The sequence below is a fragment of the Nothobranchius furzeri genome, chromosome 12 (assembly GCF_043380555.1).
Source record: "Nothobranchius furzeri strain GRZ-AD chromosome 12, NfurGRZ-RIMD1, whole genome shotgun sequence".
In the NCBI taxonomy this organism is placed as follows: Eukaryota; Metazoa; Chordata; class Actinopteri; order Cyprinodontiformes; family Nothobranchiidae; genus Nothobranchius; species Nothobranchius furzeri.
The window spans coordinates 11,715,567-11,735,505 of NC_091752.1; the positions used below are offsets into that span (position 1 = coordinate 11,715,567).

At 42.4% G+C, this 19,939-nt stretch overlaps 2 protein-coding genes across 3 annotated transcripts in view; one reads left to right on the forward strand and one right to left on the reverse strand.

Moving 5' to 3' along the window:
* LOC139062058 (spectrin alpha chain, non-erythrocytic 1-like) overlaps window positions 1–19,939 on the reverse strand; it is a 610,856-nt gene that overhangs the window by 302,860 nt on the left and 288,057 nt on the right. The window lies entirely within an intron of this gene.
* Window positions 1–19,939, forward strand: part of LOC107375791 (inositol polyphosphate-5-phosphatase A) — a 302,051-nt gene that overhangs the window by 254,824 nt on the left and 27,288 nt on the right. For both annotated transcript variants that reach the window (XM_070542253.1, XM_070542252.1), the window contains exons 10-11: window positions 13,906–14,001; window positions 14,598–14,672. In XM_070542253.1, coding sequence (XP_070398354.1) covers window positions 13,906–14,001; window positions 14,598–14,672 — 171 coding nt within the window. The remainder of the gene's footprint in view (window positions 1–13,905; window positions 14,002–14,597; window positions 14,673–19,939) is intronic.

Here is a 19,939-nt window from a genome sequence, read left to right on the forward strand (position 1 = left end):
CGGTGTATCCAACACGTAGCGATAGCAGTACGCCGCTGAAACCACACACTTGTGTGCCTCCTTCTGCCAACATCTCATCGAGTTACACGTCCTAAACATGACATGTAAATGGACTAAATTTACGTTTCAACAGCGTACGAACAGCAGATCTAACCACCGCGCTGTGTGCCATTCTGTACAACACCAACAAGGTCAAATTCTCAACATGTTTACAAATGCTTTTCACATCAGAAGAGTAGAACTTGTGTTGAACTGACTTATCACTTATTGTACAGAACCCATCCATCCATTTTCTGAACCCGCTTTGTCCATGCAGGGTCGCGGGGGGGCTGGTGCCTATCTCCAGCGGTCAACGGGCAATCAGGCAGGGTACACCCTGGACAGAGTGCCAGTCCATCGCAGGGCAACACAGAGACACACAGGACAAACAATCATGCACACACACACACACACACACACACACACACACACCTAGGGACAAATTAGACAGACCGAACGTAAAACTTTAACCAGACTTCAATCAGAAATAAACATGTTGAACAGTCATTCATAGTAACATGGTTAAACGGAACCAGGGAGGTTTGGTTAGAGAAAAAATAATAATAAAATGAAAACAGTCATGTTAGCAGGTGACTACCTCAGGCTAGCTAGAATTAGCATCTGCAGTTTTCTGGGCTTACCTTCAAAATTACAGACGTAGGACGAAACGTAGAACTTGAAACCCTTTTCAAGTTTACTCTGCAGCGTAGTACTTGATGCTCTGACGGTACAACGCACATTGTTAACAGTAAACTTTGGCAACTTCAAGAGGCACCTGGTGAACTTAATAGATTCAGCCATAACACCCCCGTCTTAGCACAGACCGGATATGTCATACCATCCTCACTTGAAACAAGGAAGTGATATATGCACAGAGGCTATTATGAAATTTTAAAGTATTAAAGGACTATCACCACCAGGGGGCAGCAGACATGTACAGGTCTGCTTATGGCAGGTTTGTGATGAAGGTACTAATGCTGATGCTCCATCTGGATGATTTAGGGACAGGTGGGGTTTTCTTAAGAGTTATTATGGGTTAAAAACACAGGAAGATGAAAGACATCAATCTTGGTCTTCCAATGAAAATGAAACTAACTTAGATATTTTTTACCTTGCAGTGACTTTTTGGTTGTTTGTTGGGATAAGTGTGTTTCTTCCCTTAAGCCCAGTAAAGGCTTGGTGCTACATTACAGCACAGCTGATGTGAAACCATAGAGGTCTGAGTAAGGCTGGGCGATATGGTCTAAAATCAGTATCACAGTATATTGAGGAGTTCACCTTGATAACTGTAAATGGACGATAACTACATGTATGCACAAAAACAAAAGCCGTCTACTAGATGGGCTGTCACGTGTATTACATTGAGTTACGCTGCCCATGTGACTCGAGGTGGTACTGCATCTTAAAAGGACATGTTGCCAGCCCACACATTTTTATTACCACGGTTTTTGATAATGATATCGGTTAGATTCATTTATGATGGTTTGCCCAGCCCTATGTCTGAGCTTCGCCGTACTGATCCAATCTGGATCAATAGAAAACATCTGTCTGATCCAGTACCTGAGGGCAGATCGCGACATCGCTTTTGCCCACCAGCCCGAGTTTTTATCTTGAACTCGTTGTCACTTGCCTAACTCTGTCAGAAAATTGGAATGGGTGGTGCTTCTATGGGGGTAGGGTTAGCTTGGCTGTTGAGCCGTTTAAGCAGGCCTGGTCTTATTGAGAGGTTCAGAGGAACCAGTGCGTTAAACAGTCTTGCAGACATCTGCTGCGATTGGTTTCAAGTGCTGACTAAAAGTGTCGGGGGAGGCTTCTCAGATTAAAACTCTCATTAGGGTTTCTTTGTACAGGTGACAGTAATGTGTCAAGGACCTTGCCTGAGACAATGTCCTCCTCTTACTGGGACTAATGTGGCTCAGGAGAGCCCTCCTTCCTTTTACTGCCGCTGCTTTACACAGCGACACACTCACAATGAAGCATCTGGTGGCCTTTTCCTGTGTAGAAAGCTTTTCTGTGGCTATTGTGTCTGCTGCTTTTGTAGAACATATGTGAGAACACAGATCAGGAACTTCAGCACAGCCTCGTGTCTCTGACGTCTTGCTCAAGATTCTTTCTTATGAAACATAAAAAATGTTGGAAAATCTTGTGGAAGTTATCTCAGAAGTCACGACTATGGAGTTTGGATGAATGGTGCGCGCTCACGTGTGTGAGACCCCCCCCCCCCCCACACACACACACACACACACACACACACACCTCCTCCTAGTTGTGGGAGGTCACAGGGTCAAAGTGATGAATTTTTATGGGCCTGTTCTCTGTGTTTCAAGCCCTTCCCTTTCTCTGTGCACTGCACTGCCTCTCAAAGGCAGCCGTGCAGGGCAATTTGTCCTGTCTTTGCAGAATGGGCTAGCAGAGGACTTAAATACCCGGGACACACACACAGATCAACACAACACACACATTCAGGTTTCATCACGAACACACACACACACCCTGTTGTCCTGAATGATTTGTGGCCTGTCCATTACGTATCTGTTCCGAGGGGACAAATGCTTTTAGTCGGTTTCTGAAGGTAAAGGCGGAATGGCAGCCCTCAGTCTGCACTGTTGTTTTTAGAGAAGTTTCCCAGATGTTATAATGCACAAGATAAATAGGGCGCATTATCATTACTGCACACGCTTATTTAGATGGGTTTTAGTGAAGGCGTGGCAGGTTAGGAGACCTCCTACAACACACTCACCAGCACCAATCCTCTATGTAAGTTCTCACAGCACTAAGCCAGTTCATGGGAAGGGTTTGCTAGCTTTCGGGCGTGGGAGGGACACAGGCCAGGTTTACTAGGGTCAACTGGTGACCAGCAGGGTCACTTGCAGACTGACTTTGTGGGCGATAACGCATCGTCTCTCACCTCTCCTCCACAATGTATCCCCTCTGTGCTGCGTACGTGTCAGAGGTGCATCCGCTGTGTTTGGAGGCATTAAATTAGCCAGCCACAGTCCAAGATAAGTGAATAACTTTGGCTTGCGCCCAGCCACATGGGGTGGGAAAGGGTCACAGCTGATTTACTGGCTTTCCTGTGTAATAGCTGGCAGGAAAGCAGGAGACCAAATTTGTTGTTGCCTACTTAGAATGCCCTCTTCCACCTCGCTTGGGTTGATGATGAACGGTAGCAAGTGGAATAAAAGTTATCGGAGTGCAAAGCAATTCACACTGGACCTGGCAGCCCTGCTGGCACATCTTAAATCTGCTGGCCACTCTGCTTTGTGTGGCAGGGAGCAAATAATGGTGCATTCTGGCAACGCTGCTGCCCCTGCTGACACCAAGGAGCCCCGGTCCCTGCTAATGAAGAATGAATAGTTAGCTCATTGTGCACTCATCCTCTCGGTCTCTCTACACGGGTTTATATTTTAGGTCCTAACTGAAATGTAATCAGGGCTCTCTAAACACCTTTTTGGAAAAAAATCATCTTTGTGAGGAACGGTAGAAAATAAACCTCACAGGGGGTTGAATTTGGCCTTTATTTGATATAGTGCCTTCTAAAGTCCTAGAGCCCCCCAAGGCACTTTACAACACAATCAGTGATGAACCACCAATCAGGAAGAACAATCAGAATGGAGGTCTAAATGGATTTCTGCATTCTAAAGAGAGACTAAATAGCTGGTTACTTCATCTGCCGAACCGCTACACAACTTTTGTCTTTACAGGCTTGGAGAAAAGTTCCTTAAAAGGCAGCCAATGAACTTCTAGCCTACTTCCAACACCTCTCAGCTTTGGAGCATGTCCTACTGAAGCTGTTAATACTTTCATTCATCTAGGAACTGTTCCTTCTGTGAGACACAACACTCTGTTTACCTGGAGCCACTGTGTCTTAAGCCCTTTTCAGATAGATATTCTGGAACATTTGTGGACAATTCAATCCGGTTTTTAACCGGAACTGTGTCACTTGGCAGTATCATGGGAGTTGAGACACCATTTTTATACCGGAACTTGTCCTTTCGGCTGCGTTCACACAGCAGGGAAAAGTTCCAGATGTCTGACTGCGGCGGGGATCGGACTCATGTTAAGAAGAAGAAAACATCATTTCTATAGCGCCTCTCGAGATAAAAATCACGAGGCGCTTAAGCATAATTCTGCGCACACGAAGACGCATAAGAGACCTGGATGATGAAGCTCAATGGTTAAAGGAATCATTGAAGCGGTGTGAAGCGCTCCGTTGCGCGTCTAGGCGGTACCGTAGGAGGCGAGCTGCCGTGGTTCGCCGCATGCTACAGCAGCGGGCTATCTAGGTGCGCACAGTGTCCCCCGGTCCCCTCCCCCTCCCCCTTGTCCGGAACTCTACCTCACCAGTCTGAGGCAGCCACCCTGTCCATGCAAGTCCGGACCTGTTACTAGGGGCTTCGTCCAGTTAAATTCCGGAACACATTATCCGGATGTTTGTATTCAGACAGAAAGGTCTTACGGACAGAGTCCGGAACATTTCCGTTTTTCATGGTCTGTCTGAAGGGGGCTTTAGATACAGCAGCATTGCTGATTGGATAAAGGACATTAAAGAAATGCAGCTGTGGTCACTCACATGAACCTCTTCCACATGGAAAATGGCCCATTTTATGTTCAAAGTAAAAAAAAAAAACTTTAAGACACAAACTCTACTGAGGTGCTACAAGCACCAATGAGATAACATCACCAATAAATGTAATTAGACAAAGAGATATATATATATATACATGCACACACACACACACACACACACACACACACACACACACACACATACACACACACACACACACACACACACATATATATATATACATATATATATATATATATATATATACACATATATATATATATATATATATATATATATATATATATATATATATTATATACATAATGTATATAGATAGATAGATGATAGATAGATAGATAGATATAGATATATAGATATATATAGATATATGTATAATCTTAGATCAACCTTGATTGATGTAGATGTGCATGTAAATGCAGTGGGTGTTAGATAGCCTCCATCTATGGGGGGGCACAGAAAGCTTAAATGTGCGTGGTGCCTTTAGTCTTTGAAGTGGGACTGAGTAGCTGGAATAGTGAGCTCCTTTAAACAGTCACTTCCTCCCCCTACAGCTGTAGGATTATCCTCCATTGATGCACAAACTCAGTGGCATCAGCAGCCTTTCGTCTCACCCTACACCCCCTTGTGGTCCTCTACAAACACTCGATGCTGACCTTTGACCCATAATGCAGTGATGTAATGCTGTGTCACTTGGCAGTATCATGGGAGTTGAGACATCCCCACCCTGCCTCCATCCACAGCTGTCCAGTTATATTTTCCCATCGCCTGCCTTCTTCACTCTTCATCAGTCTAATTGGTCAATATCAAATAAGGGGGCAGTTGCAGCCACATGAATTAAAGTAATGTCATTTAGGTTGATTATTGTCTTTGTAAAATATACTTGAGGACCAGCTGCTTTGAAGGGAGGCAGTTGTGCAGAAGCACCTGGACTGTGGTTATGAATGACCCATCAGTGCTCCAGAAGAGCCTTAACCAGCATCATGGGCTTTTCATTTTACCCATTTGAGTCTTTGTTGATCTCATGACAGTGGCAGCGTGATGGGCCAAGGCCCCTCAGAGGTGTGTGTGTGTGTGTGTGTGTGTGTGTGTGTGTGTGTGTGTGTGTGTGTGTGTGTGTGTGTGTGTGTGTGTGTGTGTGTGTGTGTGTGTGTGTGTGTGTGTGTGTGTGTGTGTGTGTGTGATCAGTCATGTCCTATCACCCACCACTGACTGCACCGATACACTGATCGTTCAGTCATTGAACATAAAAACGAATCAATCTTGTATCTTGTCAGCATGCAGAAGTATGCAAATGCACAATGTGAGATGGCTAAAAGACAGCCTGCAGCGGTATTGATCTGCTGAAGTTTCATTTGTGTAAATATTTACCCCGGTGGAGTCCAGCGTAACAAGGCTGGGTGGTAATAAGACGTACCAAGGCGTCCAAAAACAAATACAATGTCATTATACAGTACACAAGTATGGCAACGCTGGGTGCCAGTGCATAGTCATGTTATTAAAAATGTATAAACTAGGGTTGGGCGATTTGTATAATTTTTCCTACTGCCAATCGTCAGTCCGAACAAAGACGATGGATGATTTTTTCGTGCATGTGACGTCATGATGGACGGACTGATTTAACACAGAAGAAGCCCAAAACATGTATTTTTTTAGACCAGCGCAGCACATATGTTTGCTGGAAGAGAATCTTATATTTATTTTAGTTTAATTTAGTATTTGTAGTTTGGTAGAGTGACTTATAAACGGCTGTATTAAACACGGTTAAAGTGTTAAAAGAAGCCTCGTCTTTGTTTCCCTGTGGTGTCCACTGTTGTGGTTTTTATTTAAGCTAAACGTTTTTTTCTGAACGAAGGCTACTGGGGTTCTTTCTTTTATAAGTGGGGGTGGAATGAGTCGCTGCTGCGTTTGGACACACTGAGGAGGCAGCTTGCTGCCAGAGGTCACATGATCCATTTATCCCCCATCACTTTTTTTTTAATAATAAACAATCATTTGTTAAATTTACATACATTTTAATTAATATTAGTCCAACCAAGCTGACCAGAATACCCCAGTAACAAGAACAACGCAATTAAACAATTTCACTTAAATTAGGAACATTTCACCTGCTGTGGCACGAACGCACGTTCCTCCTGCGGCACGTGAACCTGAACTGGTCACCTGCTGCTGGTGTGTAATCTAGGGAGCTTGCTGAAGAGGTTATGAGCTACTAGACATTCGCCTCAGACAGACTCGTGGCTGTTTAAATAATGTTCTGGATGGACCCGTGCTCTGCTGACACACTCGAAGCAGGTGCTGAATAATGACGAGCGCTACTTCAGCCAAAGTTTTAAATCAGGAAACTTTTCTCCAAATGAAATAACCAGCTGTCTCTCAGACTGAAAGGAGGGTGTCTAGTTTCCACTCAACGTCGCCACGCTGTAGTGGAAACGCTCTCCAAACCCCTCCTTAGCGCGCCGCTTGCGTGTGCACTGTCAGCAACCAGAGGCGGAGGAGGTGAGAAAAGGCTCAGATGCGCTGATGGAGATCTTTTCTGGATTGTTACCTATGCGTTGTTCTCTGTGCGTAGTGTGTAAAATATTCATCAATAACAAACAAATAAATAAACAAATCGCCTCCTCAAGAGGTGCAGAGGATGGCCCCGGGGGGCCACAACCAGCAGCCGGCAGAGTCCCAGCCAGAGTCTAAAATGTATTTTTGTATTCATGCAGCGCCTGCTAGAGTTTTACAACACCCAAGGCCGCTTTAGAACACCGCTTGTGAACCACCTTGTGATGTCACAATAAGGGACCTCCTAAAACGGCTCGTTTTAGATAAATAATTGCTGAAAACTAAAGATACTGGATAACAGATGGACGGTTTTATTCACAGTTTGTAGTGTTTGTAGCGGCAGAAGAGTCCCACATGGCAGCACAGATGGATGCAAAAGAGTTTTTCATAATAGGAAAAAAAGATGAAATTAAAATCTATAAGCAATCCTTTTGCACTAAATTTCATGTAGCATTGAGATTTCTTAAGCCTTTCCAGGAAGATGGAAATATTCATCACCATTAGTGCTGCTCGATTATGGCAAAAATAATAATCACGATTATGGTGACTGAAATTGAGATCACAATTATTTAGGACGATTTTTCTATTTATGTTGATTTTATTCGTTTTTATTCAGTCATAAAATTGCTCAGGGCACAATCAGGACAAAAATAAATAAGAAACAAGATGATCACTAAAATAACTCCTGATTCCCAGTATAAAAAGACCAATATACTTATAGCTCATAGTTTATGACCCAAGGGCTATAGACCTTGGTTTAACTCATTTAAGTCTAACTAGTACAGACCCAAATACCAATATCTTGCAAATACTGACAGCAAGAATTATACAGTGGCATTTATAACAAATAAATGTAAATAAATTGATGTTCACAAAATGTTGCATAACATTTATTGAGTCGTGTCAAGCTGCTGTAGGAGAGTGCACTAGCACCGTGTCCTCAGAGAGATTAGTTATTATTTATCAGCATGAGGAACTTATTTATACCTTATTTATAAACTATTTATTTACAAGTCCATCAGTTAATGTAATAATTGTCCCAACCACAGCTGCACCCGCCACCCCCCAACCCGGTCTCACAGCAATCGGGGCAAGCTGCACGTATGTTTAGCGCGCCGCACGCGCACATTTTGCCGTTTTTAGCGGCTCAGGAGTCCGCAGGTGCGGTGTGTGTGTCACTCACTCTGGTTAATCCAACAGGGAGCCGGCTCTGAGAACCATTTCTTTAGCGACTGACACATCACTACATCATTCCCTTTCCTAATGTTCTGAAGAACGGTCCGGAGCGCAGGCGGAGTGTTTAGCTAACCTGCAGGAAACGTCGACGACAGTTATCCAGAAAGTAGCTAAGAGTTACCAGAGATGTTTCTGAGGTGTTCGTTAGGTACTTTTAAGATTTAAAAAGTCAAGAAGGGGGTCTGAGAAGCTGTTAGAAATAGCGTCAAAGTCGCCAAGTTGGCAACACCCTAGGAGGAGCGCTTCATTTGCAACTCAGGGCAGCGCAAGTGGGAGGAGCAAATAATCGGCTTGTTTTGTTTTTTTATAATCGTTCAAAACTCAGATCGTAATCGTGATTAAAATTCGATTAATTGAGCAGCCCTAATCACCATGGTAATTAATGCTGTTCTGCCCTACTTTGAGCACACACAGAGGGGGCCCGCGGGCCGCCTATGGAGGAACACTGCTTACTTGGGTTAGGGTTATGCTTGTGTGATCAGTACAAAAAGGATTTAGGTTATACCAATAATCTGTGTTTTAGTTTGTCCCAAACCAGAAATGATAGTTGGTAAAACGTGAACTCTGAATTTTTAAGTCAACATCAGAAATCTTCATATCTGAGACAAAGTGTGTGTTTCTCTATCCATTGAAAATATACAACAGTGGGGATGAATAACCTTAGTAGAAGGAATCATATTAGGTAGTGTAGTGTGCCTTTCAGAGCATCCATCAAAGCAGGGGTATTGAATTCGGTCCTGGAGATCCGGTACCCAGCACGTTTAGTGGTTGAATCACCTGTGCAGCAGCTCATCGGGCTCTGCCATGGGCAGCGACAGGTGGTATCTAGGAGTTGCTAAAGCAACCAAAGATTGGGCCAAGAAACAGCTTAGCAACCCCAAGTCTTGAACGCCCTGGGCTGCAGCTATCAATTATCTTGGTAATCGATTAATTTGCCTTCGTAATCGATTAATTAGTCGAATAATCGGATAATCCATTATGTTTTCTTGAAAATGCATTAAAATGTAGACAGAGCAGTACTGGTATTGAAAGACAACCAGCATATTTATATAACAACATAAATTTTACTCAGTTCCTTTTGATTTGCTGTCTTAAACTCAGCCGCATGTTCAGCTGAGAAGGGTGGATTTGCCTGGGCCAGTCTGTTGATAAAAACCCGGAAGATCACACCTGATGGAGATTGTATAACCCGGAAGTGAACGTAGATGAAACAAAGATTTACAAAATAAATGGTAACTTTTTTTAAACTATTTAATTATTCGAGTATTTGTTTCAGCCCTAGATAATAATAATAATAATAATAATAATAATAATAATTACATGTAACAGTGATATGGAAAGGCAGAATAAACATTTTTCACCTATTTCTGTAATGCATTTCATTGCATTGGAATTTCATGTTGTCCCACATTTGGCAAGTTTGGATCTGTCACCTTATCTGGAAAAACTATGTTAATTTTTATAAAGTACTTAGACGTAGCACTCATTCAACATCTTTTCAAGGTGTTTTTTACCCAGAACTTTATTGAACAAGGTAAGCTGCTTGTTATTGTGTAAGAAAGATGCTTTTACTGGAGCACAACGTGCTAATCTAAGTGCTCTGGAGGAAAACAGAGAAACCAGCAAAGGCACCAACTTCAGGAAGATTAGCTAATGCTAGCGGGTAGCAGGCTCACGATCCAGTGGGTTCAGAAAAAAACATGATGGTGGTGTAACTAAGAACATCTAAACTCTACAAGCAGAAGAAATGCCCCCACCGTCCTGTTCATTCTTAGCTGTCTGCAGCGCTCCAGAGTAGAACTGCTGCTTCGAGCCTGCTCTGCTCAACACTTCTGCAAGATAATGGCAAGCCACTGTAGCATTTAATACACAAATGCATCTATCTGTGAATATAATTTAAACTGGATTATTGTTAACCCATACATAAAATGTCAAAATTAAATGGTTTTTAGTATTTTCAGTACCTTTTACTGAACATGTTAATGAAATACATAAAATTTTACTGATCAAAGTATAATTTTATATATATATATATATATATATAGGTGATAGCATGTTGTTTTGCACCCTACTGAACTGTTTTCTAAACAGGTTTTGTCATTAAATAAAGTAAAGGAGGAAGAGAAAAAATGTTTCCCTAGCAGTTTTAAAATTTTCTTGTTTAATCTGATTAATCAATTAATTGAATCGAGACCCCATCGGATTAATCGATGATCCAGATAATCGTTTGTTGCAGCCCTACTCAGTATGTCAGTTGTTTTTTGTTTGTTTTTTTCAATTGTGATTTGCACATTAACCACAATAAGCACAATTAGGACTGTGTTCTATAGCCAAGCAGCTTCATAGTAAACTAATGACTGAAACTCATTATGTTTGCAGGTAAAAGTCTGATTGTCTTCACTCACCGTGCTACATTGACTTCTTGACGGGGAGAATATCTCCTGTTCTTCTCACTAGCAGCTTTTTGGGCCTATTCATGGCATAAAGCTGCTTAAGCACACTTAAGCGCATTAGCATTTGGCTGCCAGGGGACCATATTGACCCTGCATTTGGACGGCCTAAATGAGTGGAAGACGGAGCGATTTGTTAGGTCTTTAGAAATTTCCTTTGGGGGGGGCATGATAGAATGGGTTTGAGGTGTGTGTGTGGGGGGGGTGGGGGGGTAGAGCAAAGAGGAGTTCCTCTTTCACTGGAGGCGCAGTGTTTGTTCTGATGTGTTGTGTCATTTCTTCATGACCCAAGTAGACCAGATTTGTGACATTTCTGACTAAAGAGCCCTTTTCTGCCTGCCATATTGGCTTGACCCGATTATCTAATCTGTGCTTTGAATTTCAATCAGCTGGAGCGGTATGGGAACCTCTGGCTGAGGGATTTCCTTATTCAACTGTCTTCAAACACAGATGGCCAAATGTTTAACTAATTGTTAAGAGAGTTCACAAAGCAGAATTTAACCCTGCACACAGTCCAGGGGGTCAGTCCGCAGAGCCAGAATCAGAGGCAGGGCAGTGATCCCGAGGGGCACATCTAATAAATATAAAAAGCTTCTTTTTATTTTGTCCCTAATCTCATCATTACTCACAAGTTACATCAAAGAAAAGTTACACCTGGATCCTGGCTGGATGTTTATTATATGTTATATATATGTTATTAGATGTTTGTTATCTTTATGCTCAGAGTTATTCAGGATGCAAGTCATCGCTTTATTATTTCAAACCTAATCATGTTCCATAGATAAAGTAATGACTCGCATCGATATACAGTTTTCCCCTAGAAATGATTCCAGCCGTGATACGCGGGGGGTATCGTTTTGGTGCCGTGCGCTGGCTGTGAGGGCGCGGTGGGGTTTTTTGATTTCACAGCCTATGTAGGGGAAACACTACACAAACAACTCACAAATAAAGTAACGACTCGCATAGAAATAGAAACAACTTGCATAGATTGTCAAGGCTAAACCTCAAAGGACTGTAAAATAATAAATGACCCGCACTTGTTTAGTGCATTTCATAGTCAGAAGATTCCAAAGCGCTTTACACTACAGTGAATCATTCATCCATTCATACGCTGATAGTGATGAGCTACGCTGTAGCCACAGCTGCCCTGGGGTGCACTGACAGAGGGCACAGACTGCCAAACACTGGCACCACCGGTGCCTCTGACCACCACCAGCAGGCAACGAGGGTTAAGTGTCTTGCCCAAGGACACAACAGCAGCCTTCGCCTTTGTCAAAAAACAATGCTGCCAATTTGCCACAAAGCTGAGCCAGCCTCTCAGTTGGTTCTGTTTACAATAGCAAAACTTACTGCCCGTGTTTTCTTTCATTTTCACTACAGCAGCTGGCCGGGCCTTGGCCGTAACTCCCCACGTGACCGCGAAACCTCCCTCTGTTGCGCCAAGGCGTAATATGCATTCACCCGTCTGGCATTGTGGGAATATTACTACCAGGCGTGGTGGCACAAATGCTGCATAATCCCCACATCGCCATGACGCCAGGGCATGTTCATAAGACACACCGTGGTGGCAGTATTATGCTGATTTGCTGACATGGTGTGTCTTCTAAAAAGGGCTAATCTCTGCTGGGAGCTGGAATTGATCCCACAACCCTCCTATTACTGGACAACCCATTCTACCTCCTGAGCTTTTATGAAGAGCACATAACAGGAAATTACCTAAGTGTAAGAAGCATTGAGTCACAACTGTGAAAATAGTGACCTTATAAGGAACTAGTGAACAAACCCAACTGAGACCAGTGTTGTGTCAGAAAGTGTTCCTCCTCCTGTGTGAGTCTCTAGCCCTTTTTCCAAGACACACCATGCCGACAAATTGGTGTAATATTACCACGACGGTGTGTCTTATAAACGCGCCATGCCGGCATGGTGCTGCACAAATTTGGCTGCATTCATTCCGCCTCCCTTGGTAGTAATCTTGCCGTAACAGTCTCTCTCACAAACGGCTATTGCGCCATGCCGCAACAGAGTGAGGTGTCATGATGACATGGGGAGTTAAAGCTGAGCTCCAGCTGGCAAATGCATTGAAAATGAAAGTAAACTCGGGCAATAAGTTTTGCTTTTTGAACAAAATCAGCTGAGATGCCAAACTGGAGCACCGCAGCGCTCCACGGGTGTCTCTCTGTTAGAGCTGTAGCTCAGATCATCAGAGACCGCACAGGGACTGATGGGGACAGACACCTTTAAGAGCTGCTCCAGTCACAATAAATGCAAGTTATGTCCAAGATAAACGGAAGTCTGCGCCATTGCAGAGACCGCCCCCACACCCCCTTTATGCTGCTCTCACCTAATCTTTTGCAAAAAGGACACAATTGTACCACATGACCACTTATAAACAACCTAAGAGTCCCTGATGCCGCCATGGCTTGCGGCAAATTGACGGCATTGTTTTGTAAAAACGGCTTCTGACTCGATACAACTCCCCCCCCCCCCCCCCGGGTGAAATGAGTCCGATCAACGCCTAACTCCACATATGACTCCGTCTCAGGTTTTAGCAGCAGTTGGTCTCTGGAAAGTTTACATTTATTTGCAAGAACTCAGCGTTTTCTCTGGGAGTTGGTTAGAAGTTTTGACTTTTATCATAATTTAATAATCTTGTATGAGATTATAACCCCGTAAAACCCAGATCAGGCTAGACTTGGAACCAAACTGGAGCATAACTGGACTGGAATGAATGTAACTCGTTTTATGTGTTTAGCAGCTCTGGATCATTTTTATTGCATTTAGGAGATTATTTAATATAAACCAGAGATATTTGTCACTAGCTGCCAAAATGGTGATGTCAGTGAGGTGGACCAAAACTCAACTGGGTTGAAACGAAGGTACAATCGACTAAAACTGAAAATCTTGAGTAGAAATGGAAGGAAATGATCTTTATTTGAGTGTTTGAACAAAACCATTTCAGAGAACTTGTCTTCCTTTGTAATGATGGTTTTCTTTGTTTTAGAATGAAAAGTTGTCGTCTTCCCTTTTGTCTTCTAGAGTCTGTGTTCTACAGCGATCATGCAGACCGTCAGAACCGACGACACAAACGAAGTTGACAAGCTAATATTTAGAGAAACTGACAACGATCGAAAGGTTGGTTTTATATTGTTAATTTAAATGAAGCTATTTTATTGTGAGATCTGATCAAAGTTCCTGTTCAGGAAAGCTTCAACCCAAGTTCAGTAACGTGACCAAATATGGGTCACTTCCTGTCGGTGGTTAAAATCCATCCTACACCAGTGTTTTTACAAGACAAATGAAAGGAAGAAAAACTGAACAAGTGCTGTGGTGTAGCGACCATATATGGTCTCTTTCCTGGTTTGATTTTGTTTCTAAAATCTTTAATATTTCCTGACTTACTGGTTGCTTCCTGAACTTCCTCTGTTTGGAGAAATAGACTATTCTCTAGTCGTTAGCTAGTCCTGGGGGTTGTAAACTCTGTTTCCCCAAACACAGGCTGTTCCAGAGGCTAAGGTAATAATTAGTTATTATTAATATACTGAATTACAGTCACAAACTCTTTAGTGTTGCTCTGGACATTAGTCTGGTATATTTAATGTAATCCCGTTCCTGGACTTGGATCTGCCATCGCAGCCCACCGCTGGTCATTAGTGCTCTAATTACTTTGTGCTCTTCTCATTAGTATCGCTATTAATCAGAGAACAATTTCTCTCTATTTTTTTATTTAGGTTGTTCTTCAACTTGAAAAGAAGCTTTTTAGTTATGTCAACCAGGACATTTTCCGGGAAAACAATGGAACCTCGGTAAGTCAACCTCTCACAGCCTCACCCCTCCGTCATCTGCTTTCTTCTGACCATTTATCACTAATTAAACCGCCGTCATAGACTCACCCTCATCGTGTAATGAAAGAGCAGCCATTAATAAAGTCTAACAGGAGTAACAGAAGATGCCGTTGGGTTTAACACAGCCGACGGTAAAACACCGACCGTTGTCCTCATCTGCAGGACTTTGGTTAAATATCAAAGCTGTTTTTTGACCAGTTGGAGATGCAAAACACCAGTTGGATGGTTTCCAGGAGTCGGAGAGATGCCCTCAGGTTTCACCGCTTGTGCTTTCAGAATGGAACCGAACCTTTCTGGAGGTTCTGCCATCAGAAAAACGTTCCTCCTCCTATCCCTAAATGGAAGGAGGTATCTAACCTTCTTGAGCTTCCAAAAACTCCGTAACGGAACCCGGGCTGCAGTCGGAAAACACTGTTGGCTTTTATATGGCTGCTTATTACATGAAATAGTTCAAAGTTACAGCTTGTTAAACAAATGTGTGCGTGCGCGCACACACGCACACACACACACACACACAGAGTTTATTAAAGCTGTATAAAGTTATCATGAGCTCAACAGCAGAAGATGTTTAGTGAACCAGCGGTGGTTTTGTTAGAAATGTAATTCTGGTTTTTAATGTTATTGTTGTATTTTTCTCGCCTGCTGACCGAAGCACACTAACTAGGTTTAAGTGAGCAAAAACCAGAGGTGAAAAGTAACAAATTACATTTACTCGCGTTACTGTAATTGAGTAGCTTTTTTGTATATTTATACTTTTTAAGTTGTTTTTAAAAGCTGTACTTTTACTTTTACTTGAGTAAGTTTTTTAAAAAGAATTGTAATTCGCTACATTTTAAATCATATCTGTTACTGAGTAAAAATAAATTATAGGCTTAATAAATTAAAAATATTACATGTAGCAGCATTGGAACGGAAAGAGACACCTGCATGAGCGCCGCGTCTAAACTGTGGGGGGGGTGCGGGTGTACACTTTAGCTCAAAGACATCAGTTCAGTTCCTCAACTCGCTGTTTACCTCCTCTCTCCCTCCTCTCCTGTGGGTTGGAACCCGCACCTTCGCGCACCGGTGTGACGTCATCAGAATTCTGCTCGGTTCGGTAGCCAGACTCGGTTCCGTATTTGAATTGTGTTTCCCTACCGCTCCACACGGAAGCAGCAAAATAACGTTTAGCGATCATAACAAGCGGATTATCAGCGCTTTGCTCATAAAACAGAAGACCTGCAGGCCTCTGTGAGTTAAAACATCCTGATACTGTTCAGGTGTAGACATTGTGCTCCATCCCTGTGTTTGAACTCAGAAGATGCTTCTTAATGCCACAGATATGTGATGATTTAGCTTGTTTCTTTATTTTACTCCAGAATAAGAGATTAAATTATTACTAAAGCAGTTCAATGTAGTTAAATTAGTCATGGTGTGTGTGTTACACATATAGGACTGCATGAGACAGCATGGTTTCATCAAATCCATGCATCTTATATCTTGGCTGCAGTAATGGCTCAGGAAAATAACATATATTTCATACATAATGACGTCATAATAGTGTCTACGATAATGTTTTATCTTATCTTTGGTCTGGGAGGTGTAACTTATCATGATACAAGCCTTTTAAAACATGTTAAAGTGTTACAAGAGGAGATAAATGCATGAATTTAAAGTTCATGTTTGGAGACCAACCTTCACAGTTTGGAGGCTCACGCTGGTGAGGAGATACCGTTAGTTCTAGTAACACCTGGGCTCCCAAGGCCTGTTCTGACAGGATGGACGTTACGGGACCCTTAAGGATTCCAGTTGGATGATTGGAGGATTATTTAGGAGGATTGGAATGAACAAACTGATTTCAGTGGTGAAGGGTTAAATGAGTGAGTGAACCCACTACCAAGGATGAACTCTGCTTACTTTAAAAATCAGCTGCTCTAAATAAGCATGAAGGTCAGAGAGGAGCTCTAGGATGGACATGGATAAAGGAACTGTAATGTAGAGGTAAAGCAGGGCAGGGCCAACGTTAGCAGCTGTCATACGGTCCATCTGACATGTTTGACTTTAATTTAGCTCGTTATGTGACAGGTTAGAGCACAGTCTCATGTTAGAGTTTTGTCAAGAAAACATTGAGATACCTCACACACTGATGGCATCTAAAAATTAACTTTTTTGTTTCAAAATAAAGAATAATTTTAACCACAGTTGAAACTTACCATCCTAGAAAAACCTCGTCCAATCAATGTGCACGTCCTGTTCTCACTGATTGGATAGAAATCCCTCCTTCAAGCTGAGCGTGTGTGTATGTGCGCGCACACACACACGAGCGAATTGTGAACTGGCGTTGTGATTTAGCACTACTTAGATGTAGCCATCCTTACGCTGACAAAAAAGTAACTAAGTAACTTTTACTTTGAGTACATTTTGTTTACGATACTTTTTACTTTTACTTAAGTAAAAATTTAGGCAAGTACTTTTACTTGTAATTGAGTAAAAAATTATCAAAATATTGGTACTCGTACTTAAGTAGGAAATTTTAGTACTCTTTCCACCTCTGGCAAAAACAGATTGTATTTGAGATCATAAATATTTATGATGTAACTACTTAAAAATCCCAAAATAGAACTTTTCAGCTCTGAGCTTAAATAAGTACAAAGTAAAACTGCTGAATAATAATAATATACCATTTACAAATATTACTGCACATTATACAGGTTAATAGAGGGACTATTTCAAACTGTCAGGGTTCATTTTGGTCATTTCCGATAATTATTGTTATGAAAGCAGTTTTATTGGTCCAAGGTGTGAATTTTTCATGTTTTTAACGTTTCTAGCAGACATTTCCTTTACAGAAGGTGAAAACGATGCACCAGAAGAAGAGTCGACTAAAATAAGACCAAAATGAAAACAAACAGGACTAAATAGTGACTAACATTAGAAAGAATTTTAGTTGAAAGACTAAAACAAATTAGTGGTGAGTAGTCTTGATACTGAGAAACTGAAGACCCTTTAATTGAAACAGTGTTTACCTACATCTTTTGTTTTCTTATTTTTAACAGAAATTTGTTTCATCTTTCATCTGTTTGATGGTGTTTTACACTTTTATGACTTTGCTGTTCTGATTGAAATTTATTTCTGTTTGAAGATTGTTATGATTTTATGACTTAATGTTTGTTTTGATCCATGTGAAGCACTTTGTGGTTTTCTGTCTGTGATGAGGGCTGCACAAATAAAAGTTACTCACCTACTTGATGCTAAAACACAAACATGGTCACGAGTCACTCACCACTTCTGCCGGAACCGGAAACCCGCATTGCCAGGTGAAACGAGATGGTGCTAAACACTAGTCACTGTTTTCTCGGTCCAGGCGTTTTTTGTTGTCCACGACCATCTCAGTTGCCTAGTGGTAGTGTCCGCCCGGGGCTGGGAGATGGGGTTTGAATCTGGGCGGGTCATAAATGGAGCTCTGCTGGATGGGGATGGGTCAGACGCAGAAATGCAATTTCACCAGTGTGATGATGACTAATGGGACTCTAACTTCAAATGGTATTTTTGTTTTAGGACTGGTAGTTTGTCCTACAGCTGAAGCGGTAGCAGCTGGCTGTTTCTCCCTCTGATGTCGTTGAGTGGAGGACCTCACACCCGCGGTGTTCTGCTGCTGAGCACGCAAGTGTGTGAGGAGTGGAGGACCAGGGAAGTGCGGATGGCCCGACGGTTGGTTTCAGATGCAGCCGTGTTATTGGCTGAGGTATTTAGGCAAATGCGAGAGAACCACTTTATTAATTACTTCGTCTTTTCTTGTTTTATCTTTACAATCTATTTATAGCTGTGATCTTAGAAGTCGTTACGAGGCGTGAAACATGCTGTAAGCTAGCTTGTTCTTCCAGATTAGCTGTTTAAATGAAGGTTTTATTTCATAATTTTAGTTTTCTGTCATGAACAGAACTCAGAAGACCCGTGAAGACGCCAAACACAGTAAAAATATATATATAAAAAAGTCTTTATTTGAAGCAGAGTTTCCAGAGTTGGGCGAGGCTGGAGACGGAGAGGAGGCGAGAGTCAAAACCAGATCGGACATGCAGATGCGGGGAACAGGCAAGAGGCGAGGTTGAGGACAGGCGAAGGTTGTGGAGGCAGGCAGAGTTCAGGCAGGGGTCAGGAGAAAAACGAGGTCCGGAGACAGAGATCAGGCAGGGTGAATTGCTGGAGAATTCTTCTTCTTCTTCTTCTGGTGTTTCATTGGCGGTTGGCAAACAACGAATGGTGCATTACCGCCACCAACTAGTGTGGAGTGTGGTCTGGAACAGCGCTCATAAAACAAAATCAAACATGGGGGAAATTGCTGGAGAATTTACTGGCACGAAGTCTTCAATAATCTGGCACTGAATGACTGGATGGCTGGTTCTTTTGTAGCAGGGGAAACAGGTGTGAGTGATGAGCTGAGGAGTCAGGAGCAGGTGAAGTGGATGAAGCTGATTGTGGTAGTCAGGGAAACAGGGCTTGGCTGGGGCTTGATGATGAGACCAGGTGTGCTACATGAAGGCAGAGGAGGGTGAAGGATTGGGAGTCATGACATTTTCTCCATATTATCATCAGATTGGAGGATTTTATTGAAATGACTTTTTATATTAGTAAAATGTGATTTGATCTTGATGTTTCCAACAGCAAAAACGTCCTCCTGCTTGTTTTTTATTTTCACGAGGGTCAGCGAGTGAGTGAACTACATCGTGTCTGTGCACATAAACATTTATATTCTTACACGATCCATCCCACTGCTACTCTTTCTGCTTTGACTTCCTGTTATTTTCATTATTCCAGCGTTGTTCGGCTGTATTTTTGGAGCATTTTGGTGTTCAGGATCTAAAGACGGGAACATAAAGCTTTGTTACTCGGAGGTAAAGAATCTCCAAACCAAACCTGCCAGCGAGTATCGACCTTCCACCTTGTAAAATAAGACATGATTGGATTTGATCAGCGGGATGTTTAGGAGTCCCGACTGTAAAGATGTAGGAAGCCCCCCCCCCCCCCCCCCCGTGACAAGATGGATGACTTAATGGGGACATCAGAGATAATCTGATGGTCATGGTCTAGTTAAACACACCGTGTTATGATCCTTATAAAACAAACTACCTCTCCAATAGGATAAATGTTCCCCCCACACCCCTCCGCTGGGGTCGGGCACAGGGAGAAAATCCATTGCATCCTTCATCAACTGCTAGACTTGTACCAGCTTGACAGAAATTTAATTCGAG